Source organism: Mustela erminea, chromosome 12 (genome assembly GCF_009829155.1).
Source record: "Mustela erminea isolate mMusErm1 chromosome 12, mMusErm1.Pri, whole genome shotgun sequence".
Lineage (NCBI taxonomy): Eukaryota > Metazoa > Chordata > Mammalia > Carnivora > Mustelidae > Mustela > Mustela erminea.
Genome location: NC_045625.1, coordinates 10,142,988 through 10,163,241, shown reverse-complemented (window position 1 = coordinate 10,163,241; position 20,254 = coordinate 10,142,988). Strand labels below are relative to the sequence as shown.

At 37.3% G+C, this 20,254-nt stretch overlaps 2 protein-coding genes across 3 annotated transcripts in view; one reads left to right on the top strand and one right to left on the bottom strand.

The window, feature by feature from the left end:
- The window catches only part of NR6A1 (nuclear receptor subfamily 6 group A member 1), a 228,704-nt gene that overhangs the window by 141,581 nt on the left and 66,869 nt on the right, over nt 1-20,254 (bottom strand). The window lies entirely within an intron of this gene.
- Nucleotides 8,738-9,110, top strand: LOC116570080 (DNA-directed RNA polymerases I, II, and III subunit RPABC4). The gene has a single exon (XM_032306655.1). The coding sequence runs from the start codon at nt 8,817-8,819 to the stop codon at nt 8,991-8,993; it is 177 nt and encodes a 58-aa protein (XP_032162546.1). The 5' UTR covers nt 8,738-8,816; the 3' UTR covers nt 8,994-9,110.

The window sequence follows — 20,254 nt, the reverse complement described above, 5'->3', positions numbered from 1 at the left end:
TCTTAGAAGGTCAGGAAGTCAATCCTGTGCATTGGTTTCTGTAGCTAACTTACGAACTGAACGAAATACTAAAACGTATCAACAACAAATAAAATGGGTGAATTGTAATTGATCTGTTTAAGAGTCTATGCCTCCCAAGGCTATGGGTCTCTTGAAAAAAGATCTTATTCATAACCAGTCTCTAGTACACGGCCTGGTACACATGGAAGGTGTTCAATAAATGGTGACTGGATATAGTCAGTGAGCACTTCCCTCCTTGGGCAAGGTACTATGTTAGGTGCCAGAGAGCCCATAATGGTTCACTTATATTGATGCCAAATGTTTTAGACTATTTAAAAATTAAACAAGGCCAGATTTGGTTAAGAAGCTGCAGCTGCAGTTGCACCTGCTCTCATCCCAGACTTATTCCCACAGCAAGGCTAGACTCTTCTGCATGCTGCTGGAGCAAATCAAATATTTCTCTCAAATGATGGAGAGTCACTTCACACGCAGCTCTGATATGGTGTTCTTTCTGCTCAGCAAAGGATGCAAACTCCACAATCTCTAGTCATAAAAATATGATGGTTAGCAAAAGCAGGTGCTGAGTAAGCTTGGTACACTTACAAATGAAGTCTTGCCATCTAGAATTCTCAATTGAGGATGCCAGACTGAAGAACATCTGGATCTGCTCCTCTGGCTTTGAGTTTTCTCTAAGAGAGGCCAGGAAAAAGTATACGGTTGCCAATATGTGTATGGGTAATTGCATACTCAAATACTTTACCTTGGATAAGAGTCCAAGACTTGGCAAATGGATGGAATGTAGCACATGGGTCTTCCTGAATACAGAACCATGCAAGAGAAGGGTTTTCTTGCAAAACAGAAACTAGGCAAGGTGTGAATTGCCCCTCTGTGTCACATTTTGGAAGAATCTACCCAGGAGAATACCCAGTTAGTCCTCCCTGACTAACTCCCAGGAGGGAGGAATGCTCAGGAGTGCATGAGAGGCAAAAGAGCACCATTACCTCAGAAAGCACTGAGTTTATCAAACAATAACTCCTTATTTCCCTACCCCCGAAGAGATAAATATATGTGACTATAACTCAGTACACACCAAAAAAAAAAAAAAAAAAAAAAGTACTGAGCTGCGGACTCTGGCAGACAGACGGTGTTGATACTGAACAGTGTGAGTTTTGGCAGCTGCATTATGTACTCTTTCAAATTCTTACATCATTACTCTCGTAAGGGCCCTGTACCAACTTGGCATGGGTTCTAATGTGGTTTGGAGAGAGAATTTCTTGCCTTTTTAAAAAAGATGACCTACAAATAGCCTTCTTTCATACAATAAGAAAATGAAAATATTTCTTTTTACTCCAGATTTTGTTTTAAAGGACAATGCCATGTTGCTAAGTTATTAAGAAAGTGTCAGAAATAATTCTGAAATTTTAAAGACCATGCAATATAAGCTCTAGAAAGACTTCTAAACAGTACATGAATGTCTCTTAAGATAGTGATGATCTATTTGTGGCAATAAAGAGTCAGTTACAAAAAATGATAATTACCTTCATCTTTATACTGACATTGGCAGCTTAAGTACCATTTAGAGGCCAAATATAGGGGGCCCTTCTTACTTCATCCATGAGAACCCAGATTCTCTGGGTCCTCAAATGCAAAAGGAAATAGTAACATCTTCCTACAAGACAGTTCTCACAATATCAAGTACATGGAAAATCTTCAATAAGTATTAGGCTTATGAAAGACAAAGCCTTTAAAACTGGTGTTTAATTAGAACTACCATACACCTAAAAGAGCTAAGTGGGCTGGCTTTTCTCCAGTCAGATTCAAGAATGAAATAAAATTATATATAAGCTGGTTTCAATATCAAGATTGAATTTGTTCTCTTTAAACAAGTGATATCAGTAATACAAGACTTCATTCTCTATACTTCTCCAGTAATATCCAAGAAAAAGACAAAATTCCAAACCTGAAAAATGACAGAGTAAGGAAAAAAAAAGAATAAGAAAACTTAGCGTTCATAAATTGATTTGACATGTTCAGAGTGACAGGGTTTTTTTCATTTTTATCATAAAATACTTTAAAATTTTCATGAAAACAGTAAATGTTTTATTTAAAAACACTAAAATGAAACATCACTCATGCACAATCATGATCAAGATTTTGCCACATTTGCTTCAGATATGACAACTATTTTATTTTTTGAGGTAAATTTACATATGGTAAGGTAAACAAATCTTAAGTTTAAGTATGATGAATTTTTACATATACATATATAACACATAACCATCAATCAGAACAAATTAGGGACTATTTATAGCAAGATTCTCTCATGTGACCTTTCCCCCCCTACCCCCACCAAACTGTCTATTATTCTGAACTCAGCATTAGTTTGTTAGGTTTTCCTTTTATCACTAATAATCAGATTAATAACCTTTACTCTTCTGTTTTCCTAGACTACAAGCGTCTATTCTGATTATACACCCCGTTAGAAAGAAGTTTATATAAGACTTTTAATATCAGTAGTAATAGTAAAAACAGGCCAAACACCTAAAAACCATAGTAAAAAAGAAGTCCACATATTTAGAATGCATGTACGCCCACTCTCCCCAACTTTCTGAAAGGAGAAAAAGGGTGAAAATAGTAACATAGAAGAGACCAAAGGGAAAAATGGAATTCATTTGATTAAAATAAATTCAATTTGATTAAAATAAATCTTTAAAAAAGATACACTAGTTTTTTTAAAAATAAGAAGATTATAACCAGTATACACATCTAAACCATATTTAAGATAATATTCAATGAAAATGTAGACCCTTAATATGTTAATTTTTATTGCCTGTCAGTGTCTAAATAAATCCCACTCCAAATACATTTTCTTTAAAGTTTACAAGCACTTTAAGGCCATGCTCCCATGCCCAGAAGCTGACAGCCTTCCTAAAGGAGCCAGACTTCTACACAATCTTAGCCCCAGTACACATCACAATTTGAAAAGTACCCTAATCAGCAGCTTTTTCATGGAGTCAAGTGCCTTCAGTAACTGTAGAATTCAGTATTTGAATCAAACAACACAACCTACTTGATCTGATATATTCAACACTATGTACCACTGTTCAATTAATATGTTCATGTGACTGGACAACATATGACTAAATTATTTTTGTACATGGAAAACAGTGGAGTGGAAAAGAGTATCTGGGTATAGTGACAAATGCAATAACCACTACCTTATCAGAAGGGCTGTTGGGAGCATTAATTAAGATAACACAAAGAAGGGCGCCTGGGTGGCTCAGTCGTTAAGCGTCTGCCTTCAGCTCAGGTCATGATCCCAGCGTCCTGGGATCGAGCCCTGCATCAGGCTTCCTGCTCAGCTGGAAGCCTGCTTCTCCCTCTCCCACTCCCTCTGCTTCTGTTCCCTCTTTCATTGTGTCTCTCTCTGCCAAATAAATAAATAAAAATCCTAAAAAAAAAAAGATAACACAAAGAAAGGGTGTTACTTTTCTCACCGCCTCAGCAGTTCTGAGAAAGCAGAACTCAGACCTACATGGACTAAGCTGTGATTTAACAGAAATGCCCTCTCCTCAACCTCCATATCCTGGAGCAGCACAAATATTCTAATAGCCAAAACTTTCACAAAGGCATTTGTGAACCAAGTATCTCTGAAAGAGTTAAGAAATGAACCTTGGGGTAAATTCCTTTCATGAGTTTGCTTTCACATAACCTAGTTAAGACACCTTAACAGAAACAAAACTTTGAGAAGGTGGTAAGGAGGCCCCAAAGGAAAGAGCTCCAGTCCTAAGAACTTCCTAGAAACAAAAGATACGCTGGGGGCATATCAGGAAGAAAAATGCACGTGGCTTACTAAGAAATGATCCCCACTCTCCCTCCTCTACCCAAATCTCAAGTTTCCACTCAAGATGCCAGCTAAGCATTTATGGTTAGTCCCTTTTACAGAAGTTACTCTTCAAATAATCTTTTTACAGAGACTATACAAAAATAAAGCAATTATCATAACTGGCTGCTTCTGATCATTGTTTATTTTGAAGACAGTAATAATCACCTGCCAGTTACTGACTTTATTGTGACGGACATCTTACAGAAGATGCTTTGATCTCCAAATTGATTTATAAGCTGCAAACTGTTAAAAGGAGGACTGAGCTAGACTTTTACAACTTTCTTCCATATGCTTTGATCTAAAAAATAAATGTATCAACTCAACTGCCCCCCATTCTCTTATTGTAGAGCCATCTCAAAGGAGTCAAAGAGGGTACAACTTAACACTAATAATATCAACAAAAATGTTCACATTTTTCATTGATTTTCTAACTTAGGTGTTGAAAATAAGACATTTGACACCTCCCCAATAGATACAAAATGCAGTTTCTAGAACAGATAGATTATAGGGTTATTATTCACATCTCAAAAGGAAATACTGTATTTATTTAAAATCAACATATTCAAATGACTTCATTTATACACTATTTACATAAACAATGAACAAAGCAAAGGACATGCACTTACAGTTTAATATAAACATTTATCAAGTGCCTGATATAATGTATATCTAAATAAAATGGGTTTGTTTTCACTGAGTTTATATCAGAGTAGAAAAGATAAGCCTTGCACACAATTCTACAAATCTAAAATAAGGTACACCATGAGACATGCTATAGAACCAAGGAGGAAAGAAGAGTTGGGGAGAAATTTGGGGAAGTGTTAAGAAGAATATGGGATTGGGAAAATAATTAATTCTACCCCATCCCACCCATATTGTTTTTACCCCTCTAAGAACTTAGGCATTTACTGAAAAGTTTGGCACCAGACAGACAAAGGCTCTGGGACCTTGAGCAAATCTATGTCCTATTAGAGTCTCATTCCTCATCAACGAAGTGAATATAATACCAAATAGCTGGCAGGACTGTTGAGAAAATTAAATGTGAATGATTTCTATATTTATGTAAATAAATTTATATAAACTATCTGCATAAATACATATCTGTATACAAATATATCTATATATTTTATCTACTTATATATCTTGAATATATACACTTATATACTTACATATATGATTTATACTTATATTAAATATATATATTTATACATACATACATGTGTTTATATATATACAAATCACAATGCCTGACCCTGAAAGGATGCTCAGGAGGTGGTCATTATTACAAATGTCTACTAAATGCTGAATCTTATGCCAGGCTACTTGTGCCTCTGCATCTGGACGCTGTGTGGTATGTTGTTTAACTGCTTTTATATTCCCAAGATCATAAAAGAGCAAATGCCATGTGATTTACTTCTTATACATCCACAAGGAGAAAAAAAAATATGTAGTAACAATATTGAACAATCAGTTAACAGAGGATTCAGCAAGACTCGGAAAATACACGGTATATATGAGAACAAAGAAAATTGAGTTCATAAGGTATAGAAGAAAAAAGTTGATAAGTACAATATTTAGGCAATCTGCATTGACTGATCAATCTTCACTGAGGTTCCACTATAGGCAAGCCCCTTCATACTATGCTAAATGCCAAGAGGATGCCAAAACAATACCCCAGGGGTTGTCTTTCCTATAACCCACTGCAGCCCTATGAGTCTTAATGCTGAAGGAATTAGAGAAGTTTCAACCATTTGCATAGAGTTTTATTTTTATTAGAGAGGGAAGAGACAGATATGGCGGGGCGGGGGAGGGCGTGTGGAAAAGCAAGGGAGAGAGGGAAAAAGAGAATCTTAAGCAGGTTTCATGCCCAGCACAGAGTCCAGCTCACGGCTCAATCTCATAATCGTGAGATCATGTCCTGAGCTGAAATCAAGAGTTGGACACTTAACTGAATGAGCCATCCAGGTGCCCCCATCTAAAGTTTTTTAACATTTGGACTCCGTATCAATGGTTCTCAGAGTATGATCTACAGATCTCAAAACCTTTTCAGAGAGTTTGCATGGCCAAAACTATTTTTGTACTGATTATAAGGCATGATTTGCCTTTTTTTACTATATTGACATTTACAAGGATGGTGCAAAGCCAGTGTTGGGTTAAATTGCTTAGCTTTAGCACTAATCAAAGCAATGCCACCAAAACGTATTGGCAGTCATTGTATTTACCACCACCACACACTGCGGGGGCGGGAAAAAAGCCATTTTAACTTAAGAATATCCTTGACAAATTCCATCCAATGAAATCGTTTTCATGGAGTGGTTGCTTGATGGATTTCATTTCCATTTTCATTTTTTTTCCATTTTTATTTTTAGTAAATGCTTAGCATTCTTTCCAGAAAATACCAACTATTCCTTTTTTTTTTTTTTTTTAAGATGTATGTATTTCTTTATTTGACAGAGAGAGAGAAAACAGAAGCAGGCAGAGCAGTAGGCAAAGGGAGAAGCAGGCTCTCCACTGAGCAGGGAGCAGAATACAGGACTTGATCCCCAGGATCATGACCGTAACCAACTGAGCCTCCCAGGTACCCCCCACCTATATACTTTTCTTAAAGATCCAATGAAAAGATCTAATTTATGTATGAACGGTAACAGTATTACTAATTACTTCAGTCTATATAACAAGGAAAAAAGACTGTGTTCCTTATTTCAAATTGTAAATGAATGTATGAGGATTTGGAATAATTGTTAATAATGAATTCTAGAACACTGAAAAAAATTAAATTAAATTTTAAGAAATGCTCATGGTAAATGTAAAAAGGAGAAAAGAAAGAATGTCCTTGACGAAGCAGTAAGATTTACTGATTTTAAATCTCAATGCCTGACTATGCAACTTTTTAATATTTTGTGTGACAAAATGGAAAACACACTTAAAGCACTTCTCTACACTGACTGTCTCAAGGAAATGCACTTTAAGCTATTGTTTGAGTTGTAAGGTAAACTAGCTTATTTTTTCATGGGCTATCATTTTACTTGAAAGAACAACAGAAATTATGGTTATTCAGATGTGGATGTTTGACAGTTATTATCTTGAAAATGAACAAAGTGGGCATGTCATTTCAAGGAAAACAACTGGCAGTATTTGTTGCCAATGATAAAATTTAAGACTTTAAATAAAAACTGGAATTTTGGAAAATTTGTATCTGCTACTGTATGCCTCACAGCTTCCCAGGAAAATAGTGGTAATATTAAGAAAACTGATTTACTGGATTTTATATGATGAAATATGTCCATATTTAGAAATTCTATATAACTTGTTAAACCAGTATTTTCCAAATAACCAAAGCATGCTGTTTCAAAATCATTCATGGGTCAAAGACCCATGTAAACTGTAAGACAGACTAGGGGATTTTTAATGAAATAGAGAATGAAAAGTTCATTGATATGGTTTCAGATTCCATAGTGCAACTAACCTTTAAGAGACTACCAACTATTGGGGCACCTGGGTGGTTCAGTGGGTTAAAGCCTCTGCCTTCAACTCAGGTCATGATCCCAGGACGAGCCCCAAGTCGGGCTCTCTGCTCGTGGGGAGCCTGCTTCCCCTCCTCTCTCTCTGCCTGCCTCTCTGCCTACTTGTGGTCTCTGTCAAATAAATAAATAAATCTTAAAAAAAAAAAAGAGAGAGAGAGAGAGAGAGAGACTACCAACTACTGAGATCTGATACACATGAAAGAAGAAAATACACAATTATCCAAACGATTAAAATCCATTTCCATATATATCTGAGTATAGAGGCCATATTTTCTTCATATTCTTCAGCCAAAACATATTGAAACAGACAGAATGTAGATGAAGATATACACAGCTATGAAAATTCAGTTGCCTTTTTTTTTTTTTTAAAGATTTTATTTATTTATTTGACAAAGAGAGGAATAGGGCACAAGCAAGGGGAGTGGCGGGCAGAAGGAGAATAAGAAGCAGGTTCCCAGCTAAGCAGGGAGCCCAATGCAGGGCTTGATCCCAGGACCCTGGGATCACGACCTGAGCCAAAGGTAGATGCTTAACCGACTGAGCCACCCAGGCACCCTGAAAATTCAGTTGTCTTTCACAAAGCCAGACATTGAAGAGACCTACAAAAATACAAAATAATGTCACTCTTCTCACTAAGATTTGTTTGTTTTTTTGGGGGGTGGGGGGAATCTAGAGATATTTTTATAGTTACTCTTACTTTAAAATGTTACTTATGTTGCTATGCAGTAAGTTAATCATTTCTATTTTAAATGAATTAATAAACATTTTTAAATTTCTCAACTTTACTTTTTTTTTTAAGATTTTATTCATTTATTTGACAGAGAGAGATCACAAGTAGGCAAAGAAGCAGGCAGAGAGAGAGGGGGAAGCAGGCTCCCTGCTGAGCAGAGAGCCAGATGCGGGCCTCGATCCCAGGACCCTGGGATCATGACCTGAGCTGAAGGCAAAGGCTTATTAACCCACTGAGTCGCCCAGGCACCCATCAACTTTAATTTCTCATACAGTGAAAGGTGATAGATATAACCCACATAAGCAAAAGCTCTTGGGAACCTCAATCATCTTTATGAATGTCAATTTTTTGTGCATGACAAGAGATCTCAGAGATCCTGATTTTGTTTTAGTTGGTTTAATTTTTTTTATGAAAAAATCTGGAAATTGAAGTTACATACAGCATAGTCAAGACATGCATCTGGATCTCCTGATTTCAATTTTACATTTATTCTACACCATGATTCCTATATTCACTAAGATAATGGTTTAGAAAACCCTCATTGCATTCTTCCCAGTAGGCAAGAAGTTAGACCAAAAAATTACAATATTGACAATCCGCCGGAAGTTTTAGAGTACGGAGTTTCTTCGGGCTGCGTGGTTAGGGAGTTGGTGGGTTGTATTTAGACGGGTTATCAATGGACACGCAGAAGGACGTCCAACCTCCAAAGCAGCAGCCAATGATATATATCTGCGGAGAATGTCACACAGAAAATGAAATAAAATCCAGGGATCCAATCAGATGCAGAGAATGTGGATACAGAATAATGTACAAGAAAAGGACTAAAAGATTGGTGGTTTTTGATGCTCGATGAAACATGGAATTTGGAGGATTATCTTCATTTGTACTTGGATTTGCTATTAATGTTATATAGCTTTTGATTAGTGTATATATCTTTATGAATACAAATAGCATTTCATTTTAAAAACCATCTTGTGTGTAGATATTTATTTGATAGTTTCTATAAAGAAGTTTTTGTTCAGTTACGTGATTTATGGCCACCTGGATGGCTCGGTCTGGCTTCTGCTCAGGTCATGATCCCAGGGTTCTGGGATAGAGCCCCACATCAGACTCCCTGCTCAGTGGGAAGCCTGCCTCTCGCATTCCCATTACCCCTGCTTATATTCTCTCTCTTTCTCTCTGTTAAATAAATAAATAAATAAAGTCTTTTAAAAAATTAAAAAAAAAAAAAATTACAATATTAACAATAACTGAAATTTGAACATTATGGGTCATGCATTTTTATACTTCTAATTTCATTCAGGTCTCACAACAACCCAGTAGTATAGGTACAGTTATTTACTTACCTCCATTTTGCAGGTGAGAAACAGAGGTTAAACCACTTGCCAAAAATCACATAGCTACTACATGGCAAAGCTGGGATTTGAAAACAACACTTCTAACAAAGATATATCAGCAAAAAAGCTTTCTCCTAACTGCCCATCAAAACACTTGTGTGGTCATCAGCAGTGGCATTTATGGAAATAAAGGACCCAAAACTCTGGCCCAATACCATCACATAGAGACAGAACAAAACACTAGCCTGGAGTATGGCCAGACAAACTTAGTTCTACACAGAGAATGGCAAGAAAACAAGCAAACAGGGAAATGTGATAGATATAACCAGGCTGCCTCTCTTCCTTACCCATCCAGCATCTCTACCATTACCCATTAAAAAGAAGTGACAGGAGTCAAGGGTGAAGTATTTGTCACTGACATACAGCTGGGGCAGTGAAAACTCTTGGCAGGTGTTCTCTAAGCTATAACTCCTCTTCTATGCAAACAAACCCCCAAGCTGAGTCCTCCTGGCTTTATCACACTGAGCCTTGACAAGAGCCATCATTAGTGTCCAAACTCCACTTTTTCCAGGCTGATGACATGTGTCAGGCCTTGATTCCTGGAGCCATTCCTGCCTGCCAACTCAGGAAAGGCTTCTGTAATGCCTTTGGCTTTTTTGAAATACCTCAAGTCACAAGACAGCAGCTGACACCAACTCCCTCCAGAGGATGGACACTTGGCCAGGAGCCCAAGCTGAAGTGGATTTGGAGGTTCTTGATCTTTACTGAAATCATTCCTACCTTCTCACTGGCAATTAAAATAAATTCCTCCCCTGAGAGCAGCCAGAGGTTCTGCAAGCCTCTTCCATCCAGTGGTAGTCACCTTTGATTAGAGTAAAGTGTTAAAGTGTAGCAGCAGCTGATAAATGTCAGAGCCTAAAGGGCCTTCACAGACTTTTGATCACTTACAGCTATTCCTCATTTCATACCATGGACAGTTTTTATGCCAACATCACTCAGCATCTCTTACTTAGTCAAATACTTCAGGTCAGGATGCTAAATTCAAGTCAATGGTCCATTTGCACTAGTTCTGGGTGTATCCCTAAGGCTAAGATGTTTGACCCGCCAGACAGATAGACTTGAAGTACTTTTCAGATGGCCAACAGGACATTAGGAAACTTCTGCAAAAAACATGCTTTTTCACAATGGAGAGGTAGTGTCATATAAGTAAACAGACGTGCACATGCACAGGCACAGTCAAGAATTTTAATTCTGACCCACTATCTGACTTCAGTTCTTCATTTCCCTTGTAAATCCATTTCCTCAGGGTGCCTGGGGTAGACCAGGCAGTTAGGCCTCTGCCTTCAGCTCAGGTCATGATCCCAGGGTTCAGCATCAGGCTCCTTGCTTAGCAGGAACATGCTTCTCCCTCTGCCTCTGCTGCTACCCCCCCTGTTTGTGTGCGGGTGTTCTCTCTCTCCCTGTCAAATAAATAAATAGAATCTTAAAAAAAAAAAAAAAATTTATCTAGGGGCACCTGAGTGGCTCAGTTGGTTAAGTATCTGACTCTTGATATCAGCTCAGGTCTTGATCCTAGGATTCTGAGTTCAAGACTTGAGTGGAGCCCACATACATAATGCAAAAATAATAAAAAGCATTTCCCCTAAATGTTTTAAATAGTAAGTTACTTATAGGATGAATGTCTAGTTACCTATAACTTACAATGTCTTAACACAACATTATAATCTACAGGAGACAAAAATAAACTTCATAACAGACATCAAGTTTTTAAAGCATATAAAGTATCATATGATTACATTTAACCCAGTAAACTAAAATAGGTCAGAGGAAGAAATACATATTCTTATGTTATTGTTAGATCGTCAGGGTTTCATCACTGTACAAAAGGAAAGATTTGAGTCTTTTGATCACTGTTTTTGCTTATTTCACTAACTGTTTATTGCAAAAACACATGCTGGTTGGCTCTCATGGACTTTTAAAATCTCTGCCAACACTTTTCACATACTGCAATAAAATCCAAGGTTCTTTCTACCTCATTCCTTAATACCCATTAATATTAACTACCGCATGATTTTGATCCCTATTTCTTTTATGACTATATATTTCCAACTCACTTAATGTACTTACTCATTCAGGTCAGCTGAACAACAGTCCTTAGTATAGAGTTATTTAGAAGAATTGTTCATTGATTATAGATACCCTGTGAATTAATTTACTATGGAAAAGTGAAGTATTGCTTCTTATGGGTTTGTAAAATAATCTGAAGTAGTAATATCTTAAACACATTAAGCCACTGTAACTAGGAGATGGAAAATCCTGGTGGCCCTTAGAATATTTGGATAGGTTTTGAAAAGAAATGTCCCATTTGAAAAGAAATACCGTCTTTTGGCACTAGGTCAATTTGCCATTTCAGTGAGTTGGCCTGCCCACCCCCTGGTCTTCCCAATTCATAAAATATCTGAAATAACCTGATATAAAGTTGCCATGTCAAGAAGTAAAATGTTCCAAGCTACAAAGTTTAAATTTCTCTTTCTACTTCTCAATTGTCTGGTAAAACCTCAGCAGGCTAAATATAAGAATGTCCCATAATTCCATATACAACTACAATCTTCAGCATACTCTTTTCCCCCCTTCCCTAATACTCAAGTAAACACTCTGGATCTAGCAGGCTTTGTAAGCACTGTCTTGAAACAACACATTCTCTGACCCTTACTTAAGGGCAGAATTAGTACTCATAGTGCTGGGATCCGCTCCAAACCAAATGGTTGCTGTGGAAGTGGGAGAGAAACTGTTGCAAAGTCAGTTAAATTCATTCAAATATTTGTGTAACTTCTCATCTGGCAACTTCTTCTGTATAAGTGCAGATTTACTAATTAAAGGTTGTTGATGAAGCCTAGTAACTACTTTTTCCAGGGATCATCACTGTCCAGTTACCACTGTCTGGTTTTTTTTTTTTTTTTTTTTAAGATTTTATTTACTTATTTGACAGACAGAAATCACAAGTAGGCAGAGAGGCAGGCACAGAGAGAAGGGGAGGCAGGCTCCCTGCTGAGCAAAGAGCCTGATGCGGGGCTTGATCCCAGGACCCTGGGATCATGACCTGAGCCGAAGGCAGAGGCTTTAACCCGCTGAGCCACCCAGGTGCCCCACTGTCTGGTTGTATTGCACAGATTACAGCATAGGGAACAATGTGACTAGATAATGGTGACAGGCTGCAACAGCAGCAACATTACACCAGTGACAAGATGAGATGGTGAAATCTTGGTCTACAGCTCTGTTTGGAATGTCTGAACCTAACATTCAGAGGGAGGCTATGGATGCGCTCTTAAATTCCATAACTGAAACTGTTTTCAAAATTTTGTGTTTATGTGCAGATTAGGGAGAGAATCTATAGCCTTCTACAAAGTTTCTAATTATATTATCTAATTGTTAATCCTCACAAGCAGTATGAGGGAGGTACTACTATACTATTATTCTTATTTTAACAGACTGAGGATTTTGAAGTTCAAGAGATAAAAACTTTTCCTAAGGTCACAAAGAAAGTGGTAGAGAATTAATTTCAAAAAGCCTTTGAAACACACATATACATACATACATATGCAATGTAATAGTTATTTGGAAGTTACTTTAACTATAAAATAAGGGTTTTACGTTAGTGTAAATGAACCAAAACCAGAATATGGGTAAGATATGCAATTTAATTTCATAATACATAAGTACATTATAAATGATTTTAAGAATTTAAATCTTTTTGAAACATATAGAAATTCATATAAATTTTAACACGTGTTGTGCTGTTTTACACACTTGACATTTAGTTCTCACAACAGGTTTTTTAAAAAAGATTTATTTATTTATTTGTCAGAGAGGAAGAGAGAGCACAAGCAGGAGGAGCAGCAGGCAGAGGGAGATGCAGACTTCTTGCTGAGCAAGGAGCCCATTGTTGAACCTGATCCCATGACCCTGGGATCATGACCTGAGCCAAAGGCAGATGCTTAACCAACTGAGCCACCCACACATCCCTCACAATAGTTCTATGAGGTAGACACTATCGTTATCTCCATTTTATAGGTAAGGAAACAGAAAAACAGAAGTTTTTTTCTCTTGCACAAGGTCACATAGCTAGTAAGTTGCAAAGTCAAAATTCTAGCTCCAAATCTGTATTCTTTATTGTTACAATATTACTTCTCTGAACACTTAATATATGAAAAATTTAAACTATGGCCACTCAAATGGAAAAAAAAGAGAACAAATAAGAATCCAATTTGGAAAAGTCTATCATGATAAGGTATTTCATATACTCTATTTTAGCACATATGAACCAAGAGCAATGAAAAAAAGAAATCTAGAAATTATATTAACATGCTACTTTGACATGCACAACCTCATTTAATTTTCACAGCTTTGTGCAAAGGGCAAGTGCTATTTGTCCCCCATCTTAAAGATGAGTTAACGGATGCTGAGAGGTTAATGTCATCACTCATCATTACCTGAACTTTCCCTTCTCTAGGACTTTCTATGCAGAGCTTTCCCTCTACTGGAGTATCTTTCCTTCTCTGTCTAGAAAAATTCAACTATACGTTTGAGTCCCAAGTCAGATGTGACCCTCAGATATATCTTTCCTGGGACTTTTGGGCAGAATTAACCCTTTTCTCTACTCTCCCTTAACATGATTTGTACCTTCCCACCAGCATAGCAGTCATTCTCTTTGTCATCTACTGTGTCTATGTCTAGATCCCTGGGCAGACACTGTGCTCCATAATGGCAAGGATTATATGTAAGAGAAAGGATCCTAGGATTTCACTGACGAATTAGCAAAAGGATAAAGCAGAACACTAGCAGTCTGGCTAAAAGAAATATGGGTTCATGATGCCACGCTGTTGTCATCTTTATAACATAAGAATCTGTCCTCAAGGTTAGTAGCATTACCCCCAAATACCCCAAATATATGCTCCCTGCATAATGCTTGGGAAGTGTCTGGACAGAAGCCACCTGAGATAGTGACTCCTCTTCTCTTCTATGCTACTAATCTCTCAAATATATTGATTTATTAAGTTTATGATTCTTGTTTCTTTCAAGTATATCAAGAGGTCTCAAGAAGACTATGAAAACAATTACATGTCCAAGTTGGAGCAATGTGGGTTTCAATATTTCGTAGTACCTTTGGAAAAGGAAAAGAGGTAAGTGAAACAGTAAAGGATGGCATGGTAAATTTTGACAAACTCAAAACCAACCTAAATCAAGAATGAAATAAACCAACTTATTAAATTTGTAGTTTCTACAATTCTTGTTTAATTTAACCCTAATGTTTTTAACCTTAGACTTTATCCTGGCGTTAAATATATAAACCCCTTAGCAAACTCATTAAAAATACCAGTGTGTCCTTCTAACTTGCCTGATGATAAAAACTTAAAGGCGTGAGGATGATGGTAGCCTTCCCTGCCATGAAAATTAATTATTTCCAACACAATGGGAAATACCCCTATGCCATTCTGGAAACCTACCTTTCACTCTGCTCTAGTTTTTCAAATCTATAAAAAGCATTCTTATTAGAATGCCATGAATTTAAGCAATGGTATTTTGTAAAATATCTCATGGCTTGGAGCAGCAGAAGTCAGTATTCTTTTAAAGTCTGAACATCTGTCCAAACGGTTTAAGGCATTCACATCTCTTTCTACTATGAGACCAAGGGAAGACTGTTTAAACACATTAAAGAGTTTTTAAACGACTACACAGTAACAGTTGCTTGATTTTTTTGTTGTCGTTGTATACCATTCACTGTCATAACACTGAGAACTCAACAAAGCTGGCTAAATGGAGTGTTTTGACAGAGGGTGAAATAATTAAATTGATGTAGATGTTCAACAGTTTACATTCAAATCAAATTCTCAGTGATTTTTTTTTAATGTGTACCATTTGGCTCCTTTAAAAATGAATTTGAGAAGAGTCAACCTTTACTATTTAAACCCAATCCCTGATTAAAGATTAACCTTAATTCAGCCAGCAGTTCTCTAAGCCTTGCTTCTGAGCACTCCTCCATCTCTCCAGTAATAAAACCCTACATTCTGAAACCCTCTATCCCTACCCATAGAATTATTTCATTTTCTAGCTTTTTAATCAAGGATATTCAGGAGTCAATGAAAAATAACCAGTATGTCTATAATGTCCCAATACTCTTCATGCCAAAGCAAAAAGACACCTGACATTTTAGTTGCTGTGATCTTACAGAGGAGAAATGCAAGCTTTCTCTTAGGTGATAGGGGTTTTTTGTTTCTGTTTTTTCAAAATGGAAAATAATGTGTAGACTACCATTGAACCTCTGTGGCAACTCACTGATCTAGGATCTCAGCTAGAGAGATCACCAATTGTGAAGGTAAATTTTTTTCATCTTCCTCTATGAAAAATTTTGCCTACAGACCCACCTGCTATTTATACAGGCAAACAAGGAGAAAATGTTTACTAGTTTGATATAGTTCTCACTGCAGATGCTACTTCTGATACAGAAGAGTTAAGTTTTGTGGTGGACAGGAAAAGAGGTGATATGCTCAGGGAGCTGAGCATTGATAAAGTCCAGTATTCAAGTTCTGGCTTACAACAGTGACTCCTGGCTATGTAACTGTGCAAATCACTTAATCTCTCAGTTTTTTTCATGAGGTACAAGTGGGTTGTTTTGAGTTTAATGAAATAAAAATATACAAATTCCAGCACATAACAAAGTCCATAATATATATTAACTTCTTTCTTACCCATGCCCTTTAATAATCAATCTACTCTAAAATGAGGCACTTGACATTTTCAGAATTAAAAAAATAATACTGTTCAAAGCCATTTTCTCAACCACCCATTGGAGTCTGCTTGTATAAGTAACTGCAGTCTCACAAGTCCATTAAGTTCATGAGCTCTCTGCTATACACAAACTGATTTCATAGTCTAAATATTCTCAACCTGAAACCTGGAAAAGAACATGAGAGCCTCTATCAGCAGTGGTTTCACTGCTCATTGGCTCTTGGAACATGGGTACAGGCTGAAGAAGGGCTGCCAGGGCCAGAAACCAGCCTTCAGAGGACTCCAAGGAACATTCAACGCTGTCGGTGAGTTTGGGATTTGAAAAAACCACCGACCGTTGACTGTACCTTGGGGTCCTTACAGACAACACTACATTTCCTGAAGCAAAGGAGCAGGCTGTACCTTCACATGTCACATAAGATCACCAGAACCAGTCCTGCTGCCTGTCCCTAAAGGTGGTCCAGTGAACTTTGTAAGAGCTCCCCCTATTTCTATTGCCCATTGTTCCTTGCTTTGTGTTGTTTCTGACAAACAAGTGTTTCACTTCAACAAGATAAGGAGAACTCCACTATAATACTGAATGTGCTTAAAAATGTCTCCTAGAAATATGTCACTCTAGTGAAAAACAGGATGGAGCAAGGAGACATTAAAAACATGTATTTCAGTTTTGAGTGAAACCCGATTATTTTACACCCATTTCTCCCCCATCCCCTCAAAACTTTAATTAGGAGCAAGAGAAGGATTTAATAAGCAAACATAGCATACAACTGTCTAATGCCTGTACAACTCTTATCATATTCTACCTCCAACTACAGTTAATATGGTTAAGTTTTCACAGCCCTGTTAGAATATGAGATGTTTGAAATCAACTATTGCCTCACTACTTCTGGGCACACATATGCTTACTTAAAAGTTTGTTAATTGTTAAGTAAAATGTCAGGTCCGGAGTCAGATATCTGGGAAAAATCTTGGTTCAACTCCCTAACTAGCTATGTGACCATAGGCAAGTATCTGAGTTTCTGTTTTCTCATGTATAAAATGGTAGATAATAAGAACACTTACCTCATGGAGTTCTGAGATTCAAGGAGATAATATATAACGTGCTTTGTACCATTCCAAGCACACAGCAAAAAATATATGGAAACTGCTATTATTATTTAACCCAAAACATAACCTGTGCTAATTTACCTTGAAAAGTGCTCATATTTCTCAGCCCAAAACAGAGAGGAAGAGCCAGGACCCTCGACTCTTGTTTGTATCTATCAGGTATGCAGGCACCTATCTATGTGTATGGTCACAGAGCTACCTGTTAGCTTCTCCACGAGCTCCTTCCATTCCCTGAACCAGTTTCTCAACTTGAAGAAATCTCCCAGCTCTAGTATCTAGTGTTACCTATAATTAGGTGGGCCCTCAATCATCGGTTACTAAGAGAGATACCGGACCTAGGCCTCAAAGAACCAGTGTGGAAAAGAAGAGCCGGGAATTCAGGAGGGCCGAGGCAACGCCACCAAATGGAAACGCTGATGGCTGCACTCAACATTCATTGCTGTCGGTGGGTTTGAGTCTGAATCAACTCACTGATCAATGAATGCAAACTGCGGACCAAACAACCTAAGGAAAGCAAAAAAGCAGTCACCTGAGTGCATCAGCTACCGTGCTGGATGGAAGCTGCCGCTGTCTCCAGTACACCAGCTAAAGCCTCTCTTGCTCTCTTTGCTTCTAATACGAAATAAGTACTCTAAATGCCTAGTGCTTTACTTTTTCTTATTTTTTAAAAATGTTCTAGGGGTGCCTGGGTGACTCTGTGGGTGAAGCCTCTGCCTTAGGCTCAGGTCATGATCTCAGGATCCTGGGATCGAGCCCCGCATCGGGCTGTCTGCTCTGTGGGGTGCCTGCTTCCCCCTCTCTCTCTGCCTGCCTCTCTGCCTACTTGCGATTCTCTCTCTCTCTCTCTCTGTGTCAAATAAATAAAATCTTTTTAGAAAAAGAACTGTAAAAATGTTCTAGAGTTAAAGAAATATATTTTTCAATTTTTTACTAACATATAATGTTTTATTAGCCCCAGGGGTACAGGTCTGTGAATCACCAGGTTTACACACTTCACAGCACTCACCATAGCACATACCCTCCCCAATGTCCATAACATAACAAGAAATTATATTTTATAGGAAGAACTGTGTATCTTGACATGACACGTATTTAAAAAACCAATGCTTTTGTAATTTTTAAAATTAAAAAAACCAAACATACTCATTATTTAAAATTTAAATATTGAAATAAAGTAAAAATTGAGTATCCCTTTCTTCATCATCTTCCATTTCCTCAATGGAAATCACCTATAAATATAATAAATAGTGGGGTGCCTGGGTGGCTCAGTCATTAAGCGTCTGCCTTCAGCTCAGGTCATAATCCCAGGGTCCTGGGATGGAGTCCCACATGGGCTCTCTGCTCAGCAGGAAGCCTGATTCTCCCTCTCCCACTCACCCTGATTGTGCTGCCTTTCTCTCGCTTTGTCTCTGTCAAATAAATAAATAAAATCTTTAAAGATATATACGATAAATGGCAAGTTTAATAACTTGTTATTATCAAAAAACTTATCTATATTATCTGATATTATTAAAATAATAAATATCATAAACTATACACTTATTTTATGTCCTTAGAGACCTTTATCCATGCACATACAAATGGATACATATCTATAATTTTGTGGGGCTTTTGAGAGGTGGCTTAAGCAAAAATAAGCTCATTTTATATTTACAGCTGTATAATCTGCTTTTTCACTTGACTATACTAGACAACTACTATAGACAGCCTTCTGCAACAATCTTGCTATATTGTACTAGTTCTTTCAAATGACTATATAGTATGCCTTAGTATGAAGGCCCTGGTTATTATTGTGACCAAAATTTTGAGGCTCATTCATTCTAACCTTTGCAAACCATGTCTCTCAAACAAGAAAAGAACCTAAGTGAAATGGGAAATGAACATCATTCATCTAAACAAAATGTAAAATGTAGTACCAATTCTCTGACTTCTGTAACGTAAGATTAGATGAGCCACTTTCATGATAATGACAGGAAAACAAACCTTGGTCACCAATAATTTAATCATACACTTAAATCTGAGATAGAGAAAAACAGACTCTCATAGCAAAAGTCAAATTAAATAAAGCAGTACGAAAAGAATCTTATCTAAAGTTACCTTCCAGGAGGCCTGAGTGGCTCAGTCCATTGAGACACTGCCTTCAGGGGCACCTGGGTGGCTCAGTGGGTTAAGCCTCTGCCTTCAGCTCAGTTCATGATCCCAGAATCCTGGGATTGAGTCCTGCATCAGGCTCCTTGTCCAGCAGGGAGCCTGCTTCTCTGCCTGCTTCTCTCTCTGCCTTTGCCTGCCACTCTGCCTGCTTGTGCTTTCTCTCTGACAAATAAATAAATAAAATCTTAAAAAATAAAATAAATAAAGTTAGCTTCCAAACCCAGGGACAGGAAGGAAGTTGAAGTGCAGGTATAGTGATACAAGAAAGAAAAAGAGAAATCAAAGTCAAGAGAAAAATGAAGAAAATGACAAGAATTCAGGAAAAATAGAGGGTTCGGGCCAGTGTTTCCCAATCTGGTTATATATCAGAATCATCTAGACTAGTTGCTCTGAAAAATGCAGATTCCTGAGATCTACCCTAGACCAGATGTAGGGTCCTAGAATCTGTATTCTATTATACCAAACATTCTAGGCATTATTTTTCAACCACCAATTACTTCCAAATTTTCTGAAAACATTAGAAAAGAATATCCAATACATTCTTTGATAAATGTACACCTGAACAAGCATGCCACCTATTTATTTACAGAGAATCAATAATCTTTTTTTTTACTATGCCAATAAAAAAAATTCATTTCAGCCACCAAAATCCTATGCTATTTCTCTTGGATAAAACTAAATGCTACATGAGCGCCTGGGTGGCTCAGTTAGTTGAGCATCTGCCTTCAGCTTG